This window comes from Macaca fascicularis, chromosome X, assembly GCF_037993035.2.
Source record: "Macaca fascicularis isolate 582-1 chromosome X, T2T-MFA8v1.1".
In the NCBI taxonomy this organism is placed as follows: Eukaryota; Metazoa; Chordata; class Mammalia; order Primates; family Cercopithecidae; genus Macaca; species Macaca fascicularis.
In genome coordinates, this window is record NC_088395.1 from 78,082,054 (window position 1) to 78,101,076 (window position 19,023).

General features: G+C 42.4%; 1 protein-coding gene across 14 annotated transcripts in view; it reads left to right on the forward strand.

Annotated features, from left to right (window-relative positions):
* Positions 1-19,023, forward strand: part of TAF1 (TATA-box binding protein associated factor 1) — a 98,464-nt gene that overhangs the window by 7,537 nt on the left and 71,904 nt on the right. For 10 of the 14 annotated variants that reach the window (XR_012430373.1, XR_012430372.1, XM_065538096.1 and 7 more), the window contains exons 4-20: positions 1,137-1,256; positions 3,226-3,467; positions 3,889-4,107; positions 4,519-4,737; positions 5,102-5,309; positions 7,518-7,694; positions 8,237-8,364; positions 8,458-8,565; positions 8,688-8,861; positions 9,903-10,076; positions 10,593-10,697; positions 13,238-13,438; positions 14,204-14,345; positions 14,705-14,835; positions 15,550-15,630; positions 18,542-18,691; positions 18,848-18,967. Coding sequence is in view for 12 of the 14 variants with exons in the window: in XM_065538096.1 (XP_065394168.1) it covers positions 1,137-1,256; positions 3,226-3,467; positions 3,889-4,107; positions 4,519-4,737; positions 5,102-5,309; positions 7,518-7,694; positions 8,237-8,364; positions 8,458-8,565; positions 8,688-8,861; positions 9,903-10,076; positions 10,593-10,697; positions 13,238-13,438; positions 14,204-14,345; positions 14,705-14,835; positions 15,550-15,630; positions 18,542-18,691; positions 18,848-18,967 (2,699 nt within the window). In the remaining 2 variants the exon portion in view is untranslated. Of the gene's footprint in view, positions 1-1,136; positions 1,257-3,225; positions 3,468-3,888; positions 4,108-4,518; positions 4,738-5,101; positions 5,310-7,517; positions 7,695-8,236; positions 8,365-8,457; positions 8,566-8,687; positions 8,862-9,902; positions 10,077-10,592; positions 10,698-13,237; positions 13,439-14,203; positions 14,346-14,704; positions 14,836-15,549; positions 15,631-18,541; positions 18,692-18,843; positions 18,968-19,023 lie in introns of those variants that run through there. The other 4 variants (XM_065538095.2, XM_005593917.5, XM_074030229.1 and 1 more) reach the window with 3 other exon arrangements.

Consider the following 19,023-nt stretch of genomic DNA (forward strand, 5'->3'; position numbering starts at 1 on the left):
TAGCTCTTGGAAGCTCTTTCATATGTTGTATGATTATTTATTTATTTATTTATTTATTTGAGATACAGTTTCACTCTGTCGCCCAGGCTGGAGTGCAGTGGCGCAACCTCGGTTTACTGCAACCTTCACCTCCCAGTTCAAGTGATTCTTGTGCCTCGGCCTCCTGAGTAGCTGGGATTATAGGCACATGCCACCACTCCTGGCTAATTTTTGTGTATTTGACAGAGATGGGGTTTCATCATGTTGGCCAGGCTGGTCTTGGAACTCCTGACCTCAGGTGATCTGCCCACCTCAGCCTCCCAAAGTGCTGGCGTGAGCCACTGTGCCCAGCCATCATGTCTTGTATGAGGTGTTATTCATGTTACAGCAATTGACTTGCACCTTGATGTCATCTCTTTCTAAAGGCTAAAGCTATGTTTCAGATATATATATGTAAAATATTTTGAGGCATGGTCTTGCTCTGTCACACGATTACTGCTCGTCAATGCCCTGACCTCCCAGGCTCAAACCGTACCTCCACCCCAGCCTCCTGAGTAGCTAGTACTACAGGCATGTGTCACCATGCGTAGCTAATTTTTGTATTTTTTGTGGAGATGGGGTTTCTCCATGTTATTTAGGCTGGTCTTAAAATTCTGGGCTCAAGCCATCTGCCCATCTTGGCCTCCCAAAGTGCTGGGATTACAGGTGTGAGCTGTCATGCCTGGCCCTCACCTTGCTTTTTTCACTTGTGTGTTCTTAAGGGATATGGATAGTGCTTCATGGGGTACTTTAAATTATTGAGTGGCCCTGTAGTCCCAGCACTTGGGGAGGCTGAGGCGGGCAGATCACGAGGTCAGGAGTTCGAGACCAGCCTGACCGACATGATGAAACCCTGTCTCTACTAAAAATACAAAAATTAGCCAGGCATGGTGGCGCATGCCTTTAATCCCACCTACTCAGGAGGCTGAGGCAGGAGAATCACTTGGACTCGGGAGGTGGAGGTTACAGTGAGCTGAGATTGTGCCACTGTACTCCAGCCTGTGCAACAGAGTGAGACTCCATCTTAAAAAAAAAACAAAAAATTGAGTGGCAAGGAAGCTTAAGGCGGTTGTGTAATATTTTGGATATTGAGGAGATCACGTTCTTGGTTTTATTAGATTATGATGAAGATGACTATGATGCTGATTGTGAAGACATTGATTGCAAGTTGATGCCTCCTCCACCTCCACCCCCGGGACCAATGAAGAAGGATAAGGACCAGGATGCTGTTACCGGTGGTAAGTAGAGATTGTCTACTTTTGTGTTAGGAGCAAGTTTCCATTCATAAGTCCAGTCTTGTGGCTCACACATAAGGGACAAACTTGAGTTTATACGAAAGGACAAAACTGCTAGAAATAATTCATACAATCTCAAATTTTTGTATTAAAGGGAAGTTTTAAAACATTTGACCACAGTATTTTAACGTGCTCAATATATAGTAGTTTAGTCAGTGGTTCTCAAATCTGGTTACCCATCAGAATCACTTAGAGTCTTTAAAAAAAAAAAGCAAAAAAACACCAATACCTGACTTTCACCCCTTGAACCTGATTCAGAAGATCTTGGGTAGAGTCCAGGAATTAAATTTAATTAATTAATTAATTTTTTTTTTTTTGAGAAAGAGTCTTGCTGTGTTGCCCAGGTTGGAGTGCAGTAGCACGATCTTGGCTCACTGCAACCTCTGCCTCCTGGGTTCAAGTAATTCTTGTGCCTCAGCCTCTAGAGTAGGGGCTGGAACTCCTGACCTCAAGTGATCCTCTTGCCTTGGCCTTCCAAAGTGCTGGGATTACAGGTGTGATCCACTGCGCCCTGCCGAACCCAAGAATTTTAAAGAGTTTCTTAAGTAATTTATGATACAACTGATCTGTATACTGGTATTTAGAAACTACTTGTTTAGATGGCTTTATTTTCAGTGAAGTGGTTAAATAAGGAAGGTGCCCTGGAATGTTGATAAATCAGATAGTGTCAACTACCAGATATTCGGAGATTTCAAAGGCTGGTAGAGTCTTCAGTGTTTATCTTACCTATTCCTGTAACAGTAACTGTCCTAGGCTTGAAAATTGGGGAAGAGCAGTGTGTTTGATTGACCTGTATGTTGAGGCTTGCATTTACCTAAATTCTTCCTGTTTTAAGCCATTTCTTTTTAACAGTCTGCTAAATGTCAGCTGTTTCATAGATCTTCTTTATGCCAAAGAATCTTAATGTTGTCCTGTGGGCTTAAAAAGATGTTCCAGGCCGGGCGCTGTAATTACAGGCTCAAGCCTGTAATCCTAGCACTTTGGGAGGCCGAGACGGGCAGATCACAAGGTCAGCAGATCGAGACCATCCTGGTTAACACGGTGAAACCCCGTCTCTACTAAAAAATACAAAAAAATAGCCGGGCGAGGTGGCAGGCGCCTGTAGTCCCAGCTACTCGGGAGGCTGAGCCAGGAGAATGGCGTAAACCCGGGAGGCGGAGCTTGCAGTGAGCTGAGATCTGGCCACTGCACTCCAGCGTGGGCGACAGAGCTAGACTCCGACTCAAAAAAAAAAAAAAAAAAAAGATGTTCCAGCTCATGGGTCTCTGAACTAGGACTACCTGAGTGGTATAAAGTATTACATAATTTTGCTATTGGTCACAACATTGGTTACAATATTGGTTACTTAACAGAAAGTAGGGCCAGGCGTGGTGGCTCACACCTGTAATCCAAGCGCTTTGGGAGGTGGAGACGGGCAGATCATTTGAGGTCAGGAGTTCGAGACCAGCCTGGCCAAGACGGTGAAACCCCGTCTCTACTAAAAATACAAGAATTTAGCCAGCCGTGGTGGCGCATGACTGTAATCCCAGCTACTCAGGAGGCTGAGGCAGGAGAATCACTTGAACCTGGGAGATAGAGGTTTCAGTGAGCTGAGATCTCACCACTGCACTCCAGCCTCTGCGACAGAGCAAGACTTGTCTCAAAAAAAAAAACACCGAAAGTAGTAAACCTAGTAATAGTGTTTGTTTTCTCATCACAACCGTAGGGTACCAGGTACGTGGTGAGTTGGGGGATGATGGGAGATAACGAGTTAGAAGAGTTTTCTGGGTTGCATACTAGTATTACGATTTGGGTGCTTGGGCCTATATCTCCTGGCATTGAGCCATGTGTATAGCCTAAAGTGGGTGTTTGCGGAATTCGAGGAAATATATTCACAGTTATATGCCAAAGGGGTTTCTCTTCCTTGTTGCAGTGTCTGAAAATGGAGAAGGCATCATCTTGCCCTCCATCATTGCCCCTTCCTCTTTGGCCTCAGAGAAAGTGGACTTCAGTAGTTCCTCTGACTCAGAATCTGAGATGGGATCTCAGGAAACAACACAGGCAGAATCTGAGGATGGAAAGCTGACCCTTCCATTGGCTGGGATTATGCAACATGATGCCACCAAGCTGTTGCCAAGTGTCACAGAACTTTTTCCAGAATTTCGACCTGGAAAGGTACATTGTATGGAGAATGCCCAGATTGCAAACCACCGACCTCTTCCAAATAATGAGTTTCGTTGTTAAGATGCTGAGTATGGAATAGACCTAAGGGTTTCCTTATTCAGTGACATACTCTTGGCTATATAAGAGTTCTTCACACTGTATTAGGTCTTTTTTTTAAAGTTGTATATATTGATAGTAAATGTGATTTATGCTGTTCTCATTGGAAATTTCCCTGTTACCTTAAAAGAACTAGTCCAAATTATTAAGGAACACTTCTTTACTTTGTTGTTAGATGTTGTAAGTCTGAATGCAACACTCCTTTGTTTCTCCTCCGCATTTGAATAGATCTCTCAAGGGCGTTTTCAGGCCCAGATGCTGCTGTTTTCCTATCTGACTTTGAGTCTCTGTCATAGTAATGTATTCTGTGTTCTAGGTGTTACGCTTCCTACGTCTTTTTGGACCAGGGAAGAATGTCCCATCTGTTTGGCGGAGTGCTCGGAGAAAGAGGAAGAAGAAGCACCGTGAGCTGATACAAGAAGAGCAGATCCAGGAGGTGGAATGCTCAGTAGAATCAGAAGTCAGCCAGAAGTCTTTGTGGAACTACGACTACGCTCCACCACCACCTCCAGAGCAGTGTCTCTCTGATGATGAAGTAGGCAAAATGGAGACCTGAGATTAAGGCTTATGAGAGGAACAAATGAATTCAATGAATTCTCTCTAGTTTATGTCTAAATTGTAAATAACACCATAGCAGATAGAATTCTGTGCTAATTCTCAATGAGTAATCATGGGTTCAATCTCAGCGGCTGCCCCTTCCCTATTGTAAAAGAAAAATGTTTGGTGGGGTAGGCGGGGATGAGAGGGATAGATGGTGATATGCTGCTGAATAAGGTTTGATCGATAGGCGGAATGTGCTATGATACATCTCCATTGTTTACATTCTAACTCCAGGTAAATCATCCTCAGTTTGTCTAAGTTCCCCTCCTGACTGTTAACTCTCTATAGCCTTAGGACAGCTGGGATCAGGAAATTCTCCCTGCTCTACTTCTTTTTTCTGTTACAGATCACAATGATGGCTCCTGTGGAGTCCAAATTTTCCCAATCAACTGGAGATATAGATAAAGTGACAGATACCAAACCAAGAGTGGCTGAGTGGCGTTATGGGCCTGCCCGACTGTGGTACGATATGCTGGGTGTCCCTGAAGATGGCAGTGGGTTTGACTATGGCTTCAAACTGAGAAAGACAGAACATGAACCTGTGATAAAATCTAGAATGATAGAGGTGAGCAACACTGGTATGTAAGAAAGGAATCAGTGTACTCGGGTCCTATTACTTTTACTAACTTTACTTTTTAATTTGGGAGATATTGGGTGGAGTTTCTTTAGTGGGAGATTGAGGTGTCTCAGCCTTTTATTTGGTATGGTATATCACCCTGGTAGCTAGGTCCTATACTAAGGATTCTGTTTGTGAAGTGAGTGCTGTGCCAGACTAGGAGTGGGAAGAGGCAAATATTCCTCTGTTATCAAGTGGTTGTTTCAAGTAAAGGACCGCTTACGATGTGTCTGTATCTCTAATGTGGAATTTGGAGTGTAAACTTTGACCAGTGACCAATCGAGGGTGTGTTTTTTCTTCCCTACTTACCCAGGAATTTAGGAAACTTGAGGAAAACAATGGCACTGATCTTCTGGCTGATGAAAACTTCCTGATGGTGACACAGCTGCATTGGGAGGATGATATCATCTGGGATGGGGAGGATGTCAAACACAAAGGGACAAAACCTCAGCGTGCAAGCCTAGCAGGCTGGCTTCCTTCTAGCATGACTAGGAATGCGATGGCTTACAATGTTCAGCAAGGTGTGCTTCTGTGCTAGCTGTGTCCAGCATATACTGCCCTTAATCTTAGTCACCATAAGTGGGCTTAGCTGTGTGTGTGTTTTTTTTTTTTTTTTTGAGAGAGAGTTTCGCTCTTGTTGCCCAGGATGGAGTGCAATGGTGCAATCTCGGCTCACTGCAACCTCCGCCTCCCGGGTTCAAGCGATTCTCCTGCCTCGGCCTCTGGAGTGGCTGGGATTACAGGCATGTACCACCATGCCTGACTAATTTTTGTATTTTTAGTAGAGACGGAGTTTCTCCATGTTGGTCAGGCTGGTCTCGAACTCCCGACCTCAGGTGATCCACCCGCCTCAGCCTCCCAAAGTGCTGGAATTACAGGTATGAGCCACCACACCTGGCCTGAAGTTAAAGATCTTTCTGAACTATAACAGTACTTTATAGTATATTTTTGTTTCCCAAGTCCCTTTGTATTTAGAATTCTAGTTTCCTTTTTTTCTCCTTAAATAGGTTTGTGTGTTTTTTTTTAAGGTATGTCATGATTCATGTAAAACACTTTGAAAATACAGTATAGTGTTAAAAAAAAAGTCACTGGTAATCTATCTGGAGATTATCAACTGTTAATTTTTGGTGTATTTTCAGTGTTCTCTGTGTGTATGTAGTTGAGCTCATTTCTATATGTACAGTTTTTGTGTATTGTGCTTTTCACTTAATAAATATTTTTCTCTCTTTCATTTTTTATTATTTATTATTGAGACAGGGCCTCACTTTGTTGCCCAGACTAGTTTCAAACTCCTGGACTCAAGCGATCTTCCTGCCTTGGCCTCCCAGAGTGCTGAGATTACAAGCAAGAACCACCCAACCCAGCCACATAAATATTATTGTGTTCTTTATAAAAATGTTTAATGACATGGGAAACTCATTCATTTTATTTTAATTAAATTATTATTTTTTTTGTAGAGGTAGTGTCTTATATGTTGCTCAGGCTGGACTCCTGGGCTCAGGTGATCCTCCTGCCTCAGCCTCTCAAGCAGCCGAGACTTGAGGTGCACACCACCACACCTGGCTTGAGAAACTCATTTTAAATGGAAAGAAAGAAGATATGAAACAACATATATGATATCCTATTAGTGTAAATGAAAAAAAGCAGACTGCATAAACATAGAAAGCTGAATTACTTCTACATTTTGGAGGAAAAACAAAATTTTTTTTTTTTTTTTGAGAAAACAGTCTCTGTTGCCCAGGGTGCAATGTGTTGGCGCGATCTTGGCTCACTGCAACATCCGCCTCCCAGGTTGAAGTGATTCTTGTGCCTCAGCCTCCCGAGTAGCTGGAATTATAGGTGTGCACCACTGTGCTCAGATAATTTTTGTATTTTTAGTAGAGATGGGGTTTCACCAGGTTGGCCAGGCTGGTCTTGAACTCCTGACCTCAAGTGATCTGCCTGCCTTGGCCTCTTAAAGTCCTGGGATTATAGGCGTGAGCCACCGCACCCGGATACAAAAATGTCTGATTTTTAAAACCTAAGAAATAGGTTTTTTCCTTTCCATTCTGCCCACTTTATGGGTTGTGTATTATTATTATGAATGTTTCATAATTTACTGATACATGTTGCATTTGTTAATAAAATTTATTACCATTTATTGTTAGCATACTTTACCATATCATTCACTATAAGCAATTCCTTCTTAAACATTTGGGTTATTTAAATTTCAACTATTGTAAACAGTGTTGCAATGAACATTTTTGACTGCAACATTGTTTTATTTTTATTTATTTTTTGAGACAGAATTTCACTCTTGTTGCCCAGGCTGGAATGCAATGGCACGATCTCAGATCACTGCAACCTTTGCCTCCCAGGTTTGAGTGATTGTCCTGCCTCAGCCTCCTGAGTAGCTGGGATTACAGGCATGTGCCACCACACCCAGCTAAGTTTTGTATTTTTTGTAAAGATGGGGTTTCTCCATATTGGTCAGGTTGGTCTTGAACTCCTGACCTGAAGTGATCCACCTGCCTTGGCCTCCCAAAATGCTGTGATTACAGGTGTGAGCCACCGCGCCCAGCCTGCAACGTTATTTTAAAGTGAGAAATGCGCTGTGTAGGTTCCTTTTCAGTGGGCACATGAGTAACTCACATTACTCATGTTACTCATAAAAAATCTTTGCCAGAATCTTGATTGAAAGGGGCATAAATGTTTTCTCTGTTACTATTTCCTCCTTGCGCTTTGACTAGGTTTTGCAGCCACCCTTGATGATGACAAACCTTGGTACTCCATTTTTCCCATTGACAATGAGGATCTGGTGTATGGACGCTGGGAGGACAATATCATTTGGGATGCTCAGGCCATGCCCCGGCTGTTGGAACCTCCTGTTTTGACACTTGATCCCAATGATGAGAACCTCATTTTGGGTATATTACTGGCAGAGGCCAGTGTTCCTTCTCCTTTGACAACTTGCTGTTAATGTCAACAGGCAGGAGGAAATCAGAAGGGTTGGAGAAGATTAGGACTAGAAACTTATAGGTAGTGGCTTGAAAGAGCAAAGTTTTGGCTGTTTATATTTGTGTATATGCTTAGGGAACACTCATGTAGGAATATTGGAAAGTTGCAACTTTGAGATGTCAGGAGCATAGTTTGTTCCGTTAGTGAATCATGGACTGGAAACTTCTAGGTAGCAGTTTCAGAGAGAGCAAAGTTGTAGCTGTTAGTTTTTAATTTGTGTATTCCCTAGGGAAAACTCATGTAGGAATGTCAGTAGTACCTTTGAGATGTCAAGCATGTAGTTGAGTTAGTAAATCATGGACTAGAAGTTACCTGGGGTGGGATGAAAGATCTAGTTAATAACTTCATTGGGACATCCATCACCTTAAAAAAGAAGAAAACTGGATACTTGTCTGTAGGAAAGGTGAATCTTCAGGGAGAGCAACTCAAGTGATTTTTGTTTTATTCTCAGAAATTCCTGATGAGAAGGAAGAGGCCACCTCTAACTCCCCCTCCAAGGAGAGTAAGAAGGAATCATCTCTGAAGAAGAGTCGAATTCTCTTAGGGAAAACAGGGGTCATCAAGGAGGAACCACAGCAGGTGTGTGAAGAAAAAAGGGGCTTGGCGTTTAGAGGAACAAAGGTAATAGAGAAGGATAGTCTGACCAAGATTTGTTTGATTATCTATCATTAGAACATGTCTCAGCCAGAAGTGAAAGATCCGTGGAATCTCTCCAATGATGAGTATTATTACCCCAAGCAACAGGGTCTTCGAGGCACCTTTGGAGGGAATATTATCCAGGTACAAATAGTGTCTTTTCTGTGGTAGAGGAGAACCCCATGGCTTTGTTCTGACGGAGGATATGGGAAAATCTTGCTTAGGCTGGAATTAGCTAATTTTAACCCTTCTATTTCCTGTTTTAGCATTCAATTCCTGCTGTGGAATTACGGCAGCCCTTCTTTCCCACCCACATGGGGCCCATCAAACTCCGGCAGTTCCATCGCCCACCTCTGAAAAAGTACTCATTTGGTGCACTGTCTCAGCCAGGTCCCCACTCAGTCCAACCTTTGCTAAAGCACATCAAAAAAAAGGCCAAGGTATAATTGAATTCTGGTTAGAAAACAGCTATAAAGGATATTGGGGTATAAATTAGGGAAATGTACCAGATATTAGATTCTATCAGGGACTTGGTTACTTTCTCAGATGTGATAGAATGTTATTTTATTTATTTAGGAGAATGTCTTTTTTTTTTTTTTTTTTGGAGATGGAGTCTCGCTGTGTCACCCGGGCTGGAGTGCAGTGGCCGGATCTCAGCTCACTGCAAGCTCCGCTTCCTGGGTTTACGCCATTCTCCTGTCTCAGCCTCCTGAGTAGCTGGGACTACAGGCGCCTGCCACCTCGCCCGGCTAGTTTTTTGTATTTTTAGTAGAGACGGGGTTTCACCGCGTTAGCCAGGATGGTCTCGATCTCCTGACCTCGTGATCCGCCCGTCTCGGCCTCCCAAAGTGCTGGGGGAGAATGTCTTTATTGTTAGGTGATGCTGTGAAAATATTTAAAGGTGAGGTGTCACAATGACTGCATCTTTCAAAAACCATCCAGCAAAGTCTATAGAAAGGTAAAGGTTAAAAAAAAGGCAAAATATAAACAGCAACGTGGGATAAGTGTTCGTAGTACAGTAGTCCTTAGGTATCTCTGGGAGATTGGTTCTAGGACTTCCTCTGGATACCAAAATCTTTAGATGTTCCAGTTTCTGATATAATAGCATAATATTTGCACATAACCTATGCACATCCTCTCCTATACTTTAAATCACCTCTAGATTACTTATATTGGAGTAGATGCTATGTGAACAGTTGTTACACTGTTATTGTTTAGGGAATAATGACAAGACAAGTCTGTACCTGTTCAGCACAGATGCAGTTGTATTTTCTGAATATTTTCTATCTATGGTTGGTTGAATTCACGGATGCAGAACCATACATGGATATGGAGGGCTGACTGTACTATTGTTTGGACTTTACAGTAGTTTGAAAAATAGGTAAAATCTTTTTGGTGTGTTTGTCTCAGATTGAACAACATCATTGTGTGTAGTAGTTATCCTGTCAGGAGCTAGATGGTATTTTCTTTGTTCTGGACAGATGAGAGAACAAGAGAGGCAAGCTTCAGGTGGTGGAGAGATGTTTTTTATGCGCACACCTCAGGACCTCACAGGCAAAGATGGAGATCTTATTCTTGCAGAATATAGTGAGGAAAATGGACCCTTAATGATGCAGGTTGGCATGGCAACCAAGATAAAGAACTATTATAAACGGGTGAGTCTTTTCAGAGAATTTTTTTCCACACATAACTCTGCTTATGCTTCCATAAACTTTTATGTACAAACTTTTTGTTATTAACGTAGCTGTAGTAAGACAAACTGCAAACTTATATACAAACTTTTTGTTATTAACATAGCTGTAGTTAGAGATCTACTGGTAATCTGTGAACATATACCATAAATTTCGTGGGAGAAAGGAGTGGTACCTGTTTTGTAGTTAAAACATGTTGAGCATCTCAGACCTCAAAATTCGAAGTAAAAATCCAAAACTTTTTGAGCACTACTAACATGATACTCAAATGAAATACTCATTGGAGCATATTGGATTTCCAGATTTGGGATGCCCAACTGGTAAGTATAATGCAACTATTCTAAAATCCAAAACACTTCTGGTCACAAACATTTGGATGAGGGATACTCAACATGTGTTAGTAAAGTGCTATGCTCATATTGTGTAGGATTATTGATTATATTCTGTGATTAATAACTGGGTCTTCTGTGTTCCTTTTAGAAACCTGGAAAAGATCCTGGAGCACCAGATTGTAAATATGGGGAAACTGTTTACTGCCATACATCTCCTTTCCTGGGCTCTCTCCATCCTGGCCAATTACTGCAGGTGAGGAATTCTTTCCTGTTTTTACTGTTAACTAAGGAAATTGATAAATGAGGAGCCAGTCAGCTCAGAAAGAACTATTATAATTTTAGTTGATTGAGATGCTTTAATATTAAGTACAAAGAAGATAAGTATAATCCAAAAATGTTTTAAAGAAATATTTTTCTTAAAACTGGCTGTAAATTGTGTTGTTCTTAGGCTAAATGTAAAATAGGTTTTTAAAAATACACACTGGTAAGCTCAGTAACATCTGGGAAGCATAAGGAAGTCAACCTAGGATGAATTTACTATAATTTATGAATATTTAATTTTTGTGTATAAAATTGATAACATTTTGATCATATTAGCTGTGGTTATTGTGAATATTGAACCACACCTGAACTGTGCCATCTGCAGTCCCCAGCCATAGTGAAATGCCTTTTTTTCCTCCTTTATTCTAATGGGTGTAAAGAGGCCCTCTTGTAACAGCTTTTATATATTCAAGGGGGGAAGTATGGTGGTCCACAAATGATGTGGAAAATCTCTAGCACTGTCCTATCTTTTTTTTCTCCATTTCATTTCTCTTGGCAATCTTAACCATTTGTCCTACTCTTATACCTAGTTTATTCTACTGTTGTTATCCTTTACTCTCCTAAAACGTCTGCAAAACTCAGTTTTTTTCTTTATCCTTTACATCCATAGTCTATTGCCTACCAGATTTTTAGTATCATCTTTGTATTGTTCTTCTCCTTTCCCTGAAACTTTCTGTTGAGGTTTTCTACCAGTTCAGCCTCTTCTTTTGTGTCTACTTTTGTAGTCTCTTAAAGATCTTTTTTTTTTTTTTTTGAGACGGAGTCTTGCTCAGTCGCCCAGGCTGGAGTGCAGTGGCGTGGTCTTGGCTCACTGCAAGCTCCGCCTCCCGGGTTCATGCCGTTCTCCTGCCTCAGCCTCCCAAGTAGCTGGGACTACAGGCGCCCACCACCACGCCCGGCTAATTTTTTGCATTTTTAGTAGAGACCGGGTTTCACAGTGTTAACTAGGATGGTCTCGATCTCCTGACCTTGTGATCCACCCGCCTCGGCCTCCCAGAGTGCTGGGATTGCAGGCAGGAGCCACCGCGCCTGGCTCTTAAAGATCTTTTTCTGGCCGAGTGCAGTGGCTCACGCCTGTAATCCCAGCACTTTGGGAGGCCGAGGTGGGCGAATTACCTGAGGTCAGGAGTTCGAGACCAGTCTGACCAACATGGAGAAACTCTGTTTCTACTAAAAATACAAAATTAATCGGGTGTGGTGGCACATGCCTGTAATCCCAGCTACTTGGGAGGCTGAGGCAGGAGGATCACTTGAACCCAGGAGGCGGAGGTTGCAGTGAGCCGAGATCGCGCCATTGCACTCCAGCCTGGGCAACAAGAGTGAAACTCCATCTCAAAAAAAAAAAAAAGATCTTTTTCTGTATTCTGTAATTCTTTTTCTGTGTTCTTCTGTAATTCTTTTTCTGCCTGTATTTCACATTTAGAATTTTCTTTCCACACTCAGTGATGTTCTTCCCTCTTTCTGTCTACTCTTCTGATTTTCGGCAAAGGCTTTCCTTAGTCTCAGGCTTCTTATGACAGTTGATCCCTATCTTGCCTCTACTTAAACTGGCTTAGATGTTTCTGTTCAGCTGTCCTCTGCCCTACTGTCTTGTGTTTTCCTTTTTTTTTTCCAGCCTGTTCTGTCTAGCACCCTTTATACTTCATTGGTTGTTTTATGATTTGTTTGGAGACAGGGTCTGGCTCTGTCACCCAGGCTGGAGTGCAGTGGCACGATCTTGGCTCACTACAACTTCTGCCTCCTGGGCTCAAGCCATCCTCCCACCTCAGCTTCCCAAGTAGATGGGACAACAGGTGCATGCCACCACATCCAGCTAATTATTGTATTTTCTGTAGAAATGGGATTTTGTCATGTTGCCCAGGCTGGTCTTGAACTCCTGAGGTCAAGTGATCTACCCACTTTGGCCTCCCATAGTGCTGGGATTACAGGCATGAGCCACCGTGCCCAGCGTTGTTTTATTTTTTAATTAGTTCACTAATTTATCCAACAAATGTTGCTCTCACCTGTTGTGTGTCGGGCTACACTGTGGTCTAGAGTAGTAGTGTAATACTTGGTACATTATTAAGTGATTTTCATATGTAATCTTCGTAGCAGTCCTGTGAGGTATAGGCATTTTTAAGTACCTCTGTTTTGTAGATGAGGAAAACTAAGCTTAGATATGTTAAATAGCTTAAATAGACTTGTTAAAAAGCTTAAATAGACATGTTAAATAATATAGGTAATGGCAGAGCTAGCATCATCTGAATTCACTTCTTGTATTTTCTCCCCTACTGACTCTGAAAGATAGATAGTGGATGAAAAATTGTTTAATCACATTTGATAATCCATATTTTAATTTATTTGTATTACTGGATAGACTTTAGATGGCATAATGAAGATGGAGAGCAATAAGCTTGATTTTTCTTTCTCAGCAGTTGACTGAATTTCCTGGGGCTACTCTGTACATAATTTTTGTGTTTTTACTTTTGTTAGGCATTTGAGAACAACCTTTTTCGTGCTCCAATTTATCTTCATAAGATGCCAGAAACTGATTTCCTGATCATTCGGACAAGACAGGGATACTATATTCGGGAATTAGTGGATATTTTTGTGGTTGGCCAGCAGTGTCCCTTGTTTGAAGTTCCTGGGCCTAACTCCAAAAGGGCCAATACACATATTCGAGACTTTCTACAGGTAAGAATGGGAGGATAGGGAGGGGGTTGGGTTGTATATAGAAAGGGTATGTTGGGGCTGGGCACCGTCGCTCACGGCTGTAATCTCAGCACTTTGGGAGGCCGAGGCGAATGGATCACTTGAGGTCAGGAGTTCGAGACCAACCTGACCAACATGGTGAAACCCTATCTCTACTAAAAATACAAAAATTAGCCGGGCGCGGTGACTCACACCTGTAATCCCAGCACTTTGGGAGGCCAAGGCGGGCAGATCACCTGAGGTCGGAAGTCTGAGACCAGCCTGACCAACATGGAGAAACCCCATCTCTACTAAAAATAGAAAATTAGCCAGGTGTGGTGGCACATGCCTATAATCCCAGCTACTCGGGAGGCTGAGGCAGGAGAATCGCTTGAACCCAGGAGGCGGAGGTTGCAGTGAGCCGAGATCGCAGCATTGCACTCCAGCCTGGGCAACAAGAGTGAAACAGTCTCCAAAAAAAAAAAAAAAAAAATTTAGCTGGGGCGTGGTGGTGTACACCTATGGTCCCAGCTACTCTGGAGGCTGAGGCAGGAAAATCACTGGAGCCGGGAGGCAGAGGTTGCAGTGAGCACTGCACTCCACTCTGGGTGACAGAGTGAGTCTCCGTCTCAGAAAAAGTGGGGTGTGTGGCTTTGGGAGCACATCAGGAAAGATGAAAATACATTAGAGCTTAGCAAGGGAAGAGGCCCTAGTGAGGACTTTCATCCTTTTCTTTGCCAACTAAAATACACTTGGTTTGTTGGGCAGGTTTTTATTTACCGCCTTTTCTGGAAAAGTAAAGATCGGCCACGGAGGATACGAATGGAAGATATAAAAAAAGCCTTTCCTTCCCATTCAGAAAGCAGCATCCGGAAGAGGCTAAAGCTCTGCGCTGACTTCAAACGCACAGGTCATCCGTTGTGACTAGTTATTTGACTACCTTTTTCCAAGAAAAGAATTTTGATGGCTTTGAGTTAAAGGATAAGCATATAGTTAATAAAATAGAAATTGATGGCCGTTGAAAGGCGGTAGCAGATCTTCTAACGCTCTGGTTGCTTTTTTGAATTTGGCTGCCAGGAAGTTTAATGTGATTGTTGGATATCTTCTATGAGTTGTAGGAAACTTAGCAGCTGGGGTTTTCTTGGCCAGTCATGCCAACTGTGGCTAGGCCTGTTACAGTTTTGGTTTACTGTCCCTGTTGCTGTCAATAAATATCAGGGCCTTTGGAATTCAGAATGGTCTCATTCTCTATGTGTATGTCTTTTCCAGGGATGGACTCAAACTGGTGGGTGCTTAAGTCTGATTTTCGTTTACCAACGGAAGAAGAGATCAGAGCTATGGTGTCACCAGAGCAGTGCTGTGCTTATTATAGCATGATAGCTGCAGAGCAACGACTGAAGGTGAACACCTTCCTCTCAGACACCACTTATGCCTGTGGTTTTTTTTTTTCCTCCCCCCCAGAGAGATGAGAAAGAAGACTCTCTCTCTCGCTGGCTTAGGGAGGATGGTTACTAGATTATTACCAATTACTAAGAAGTTGAATTTGTGTAAATTACTTCCTATGTACATCAGTTCTGGAGAAAAACTGCAGTGTAGCTGAATATCAGTGGGAAGGCATAACCAGGAACTTTGGGCATATTGTTTTGCTTTGAAAATGGTGACTGGGTGACTTTAATCTCTTCTTTGCAAGATAAGCATATAAGCAGGGAAAGTACTTGTCAGCCTCTCGGGTAGGCAGAGATGATGATGGTGCTGAATGTGTGGTTTAGAGAAGCACAGAATTCTTATAAGGCCGAAAGAGAAAAGGTCCAGCTGGGGTGGGACAGCACAGCTCTGTCCCACTGAGTTAATGAGTCTCAGTTATTGAGCATCTCTGTTCAGCTTGCTTATGGGCTGTAACTATCTGTACATCAGCTAGTAAGCTCTTTGGCATGTGGTAATGTATCTTCTCATAGCTTAAGGATGTATCATGGTGCTAGATATAGTGAAGACTTTATGGAATCCATCTATGCAAAATAGGCTTTGGTATTCTGTACTTGTATTCAGTAAAAAAAAAAACTTGTGCTTTGTGTTTTTTAACTGACTGATTTATGCATGGATCTGTCCTCTTCCAGGATGCTGGCTATGGTGAGAAATCCTTTTTTGCTCCAGAAGAAGAAAATGAGGAAGATTTCCAGATGAAGATTGATGATGAAGTAAGGCTTTATACTAGTTTGTATTAGTCATTAATACATTTCATTTATCCTTTTAAAAGAGACAGCTTTATTGAGATAAAATTAAGATACAATAAACTGTACACATTTAAAGTATACTATTTCATGTTCTTGCTTTATTCATGCCAGAAAAAATGATGTGATATATCAAATACTGTACTTTATATGATATGGTTTTTTTCTTTTTCTTTTTTTTTTTTTTTTACGGAGTCTTGCTTTGTCGCCCAGGCTGGAGTGCAGTGGTGGCAGGTCCTCGACTCACTGCAACCTTCACCTCCCGGGTTCCCGCGATTCTTGCGATTCTCCTGCCTCAGCCTCTCAAGTAGCTGAATTACAGTTGCATGCCACCATGCCCAGCTAGTTTTTTGTATTTTTAGTAGAGACGGGGTTCCACCATGTTGACCAGACTGGTCTCGAACTCCTGACCTTAAGTGATCCTCGTGCCTTGGCCTCCCAAAAGTGCTGGGATTACAGGCATGAGCCACTGCGCCTGGCAGGATTTTCATTTCTTCTAGAAAAAAGACTGACCTGATTTATAAGACTCCACATGATTTTGACCTTGCATATTAATCTGACCTCTTTTCATCTTCTGTCACTGCCTGTCTTATATTCTAAGCTCCAACCATACCGAAGTTCATTCAGTTTCCTAAATTTCTCTCCCCTTCCAGAATTTTGCAACTGTTAATGTCTTCTGTGGAGATATTTTTTCTCCACTCTGCCATTTGACTCTCATCTACAAGTTATTTTCTCTGGGAAGCTTTCCTGGACTTTTCCCCTCATTCCACCCTAAGTTTCGATTGGATGATAATTCTCCTTTCATTATGTACATATAGTACCCCTTTACTTTTTTTTTTTCCCAAGACAGGGTCTTGCTCTGTTGCCCAGGCTGTACTGTGGTGAGATCACAGCTCACTGTAGCCTTGAACTCCTGGGCTCAAACAGTCCTTCTGCCTCAGCCTCCCGAGTAGCTGGGACAACAAGCACACACCACGATACCCAGCTAATAGTTTAAATTTTTTGTAGAAATGGGGTCTCACGGCCGGGCATGGTGGCTCATGCCTGTAATCCCAGCACTTTGGGAGGCCAAGGCGGGTGGATCACCTGAGGTCAGGAGTTCAAGACCAGCCTGGCCAACATGGTGAGACCCTGTCTCTACTAAAAATACAAAATTAGCTGGGCGTGGTGGTGCATGCCTGTAATCCCAGCTACTTGGGAGGCTGAGGCAGGAGAATCACTTGAACCTGGGAAGTGGAGGTTGCAGGGAGCCGAGACCACGCCATTGTACTCCAGCCTGGACTAAAAGAACGAATCTCCGTCTCAAAAAAAAAAAAAAAGAAAGAAAGAAATGGGGTCTTACTGTGTTGCCCAGGCTGATCTTGAACTCCTGGGCTCAAACAATTATCCTGCCTTGGTCTTCTAAACTGTTGGGATTATAGGAATGAACCACTGTGCCTGGCCTCCTTTACTTTCTTACCATGGTACTGATCACAATATTACTGAACTTGGTTGGCTGTTTTTCCCTCACTGACTTGAGGTTCATGAAAAAGTAGCATGGAGTAGTGTGTAGTTGGTATTCAGTAAATATTTGTTAAATGAATTAAGTGATTATAAAATGAAGCAGAAAATGAGGCCACAGAGAGTGAGTAAAGAATCGTTGTACTATTTTGAGGTTGGAATGAAAAATGAGTGGATATCTAAGAATTTCAGAAATTAAGAATTCTATTGAGGCCAGGTGCAGTGGCTCAGGCCTGTAATCCTAGCACCTTGGGAGGCCAAGGTGGGAGGATTGCTTGAGGCCAAGGGTTCAAGACCAACCTGGCCAACATAGTGAGACCCTCTCTCTAAAAAAGAAAAACAATTTTTTTTAATAAAAAGAAAAGAAGAATTCTGTTGAATGGCTTTAATATTGTATCTTAGAGAATTGGCCATTTTCTTGCTAATCATATATACTCTTTTTTTTTTTTTTTGAGACAGAGTCTCACTCTGTCGCCCAGGCTGGAGTGCATTGGCGCAGTCTCTGCTCACTGCAACCTCTGCCTGCTGGGTTCAATCTATTCTCGTGTCTCAGCCTTCTGAGTAGCTGGGACAATAGGTGTGCGCCACCACATCTGGCTAATTTTTGTATTTTTAGTAGAGATGGGATTTCACCATGTTGGCCAGGCTGGTCTTGAACTCCTGGCCTCAAGAGATCTGCCCGCCTCGGCCTCCCAGAGTGTTGGGATTACAGGTGTGAGCCCCCGCACCTGGCCTTATGTGTACTCCTGACTGGTCTGTGTGGGCAGGCACATTCACCCCTTGGCTTAATTCTTTAAGAATTTTGCAGGGGTTGGTAAACACTATTCAGGGTCGCAGGAGACGACAGACCTTTTTGACCAAACCAGTGGCAGAAATAGAATGGACTTTGGTTCAGTGTCACTGGAATAGGGGGCCAGTGCTTTGAATGCAAGCATATCGACTATTTCGAGAAAATAGGTTTCATTCTAAAACAGCTATTTGAGCAGTTGGACAATCAAATGTAGTCATTAGTCTAATTTTGAGCATCATGAAGATGAGGGAAACACTGTCTTTAAGAATGCTTATTGAAGCCCAAGGGATAAGGGGCTGAAGGGATACCACTGTTCTTTATTTTTCTCCTTATCCTGGCTGAGCTCTTGATCTCTATTTAATATCATGTTGTAAGTATTGTACCATAGGATAGAAGAGAACTGAGTACTAGGTAGCTATATTTAACTGTTGATTTTTGTGGACAGTTAAGAAAGCACGAACCCACAAAAATTAAACATTAGAAAAAAAGGAACATGAAATAGTTTGTAATTATTCTACTCTTGTGGATATTGGCTAGACATAGAACAAATGTTTCCCACTGCCCTGAGAATCTTCTTCTTTATCTCAGGTTCGCACTGCTCCTTGGAACACCACAAGGGCCTTCATTGCTGCCATGAAGGGCAAGTGTCTCCTAGAGGTGACTGGGGTGGCAGATCCCACAGGGTGTGGTGAAGGATTCTCCTATGTGAAGATTCCAAACAAACCAACACAGCAGAAGGTGGGATTGTGTTTATTTCTAGAATGAGAAAGTCAGGGGAGAAAGAAATGGGTGAGTGGAGGACTTGGAATGTAGTTAAGTTAGCAGAATGACTTAGATTCCTACTTACAAGGAATTCAGGTTTTTAGGATTCTCACTTTTTTTGGTTTGAGGTAGGATGATAAAGAACCGCAGCCAGTGAAGAAGACAGTGACAGGAACAGATGCAGACCTTCGTCGCCTTTCCCTGAAAAATGCCAAGCAACTTCTACGTAAATTTGGTGTGCCTGAGGAAGAGGTGAGTGTGGAAGTGGAAAACTTAGAGGATACTAGGGGCTTTGTATAGAGAGGGAA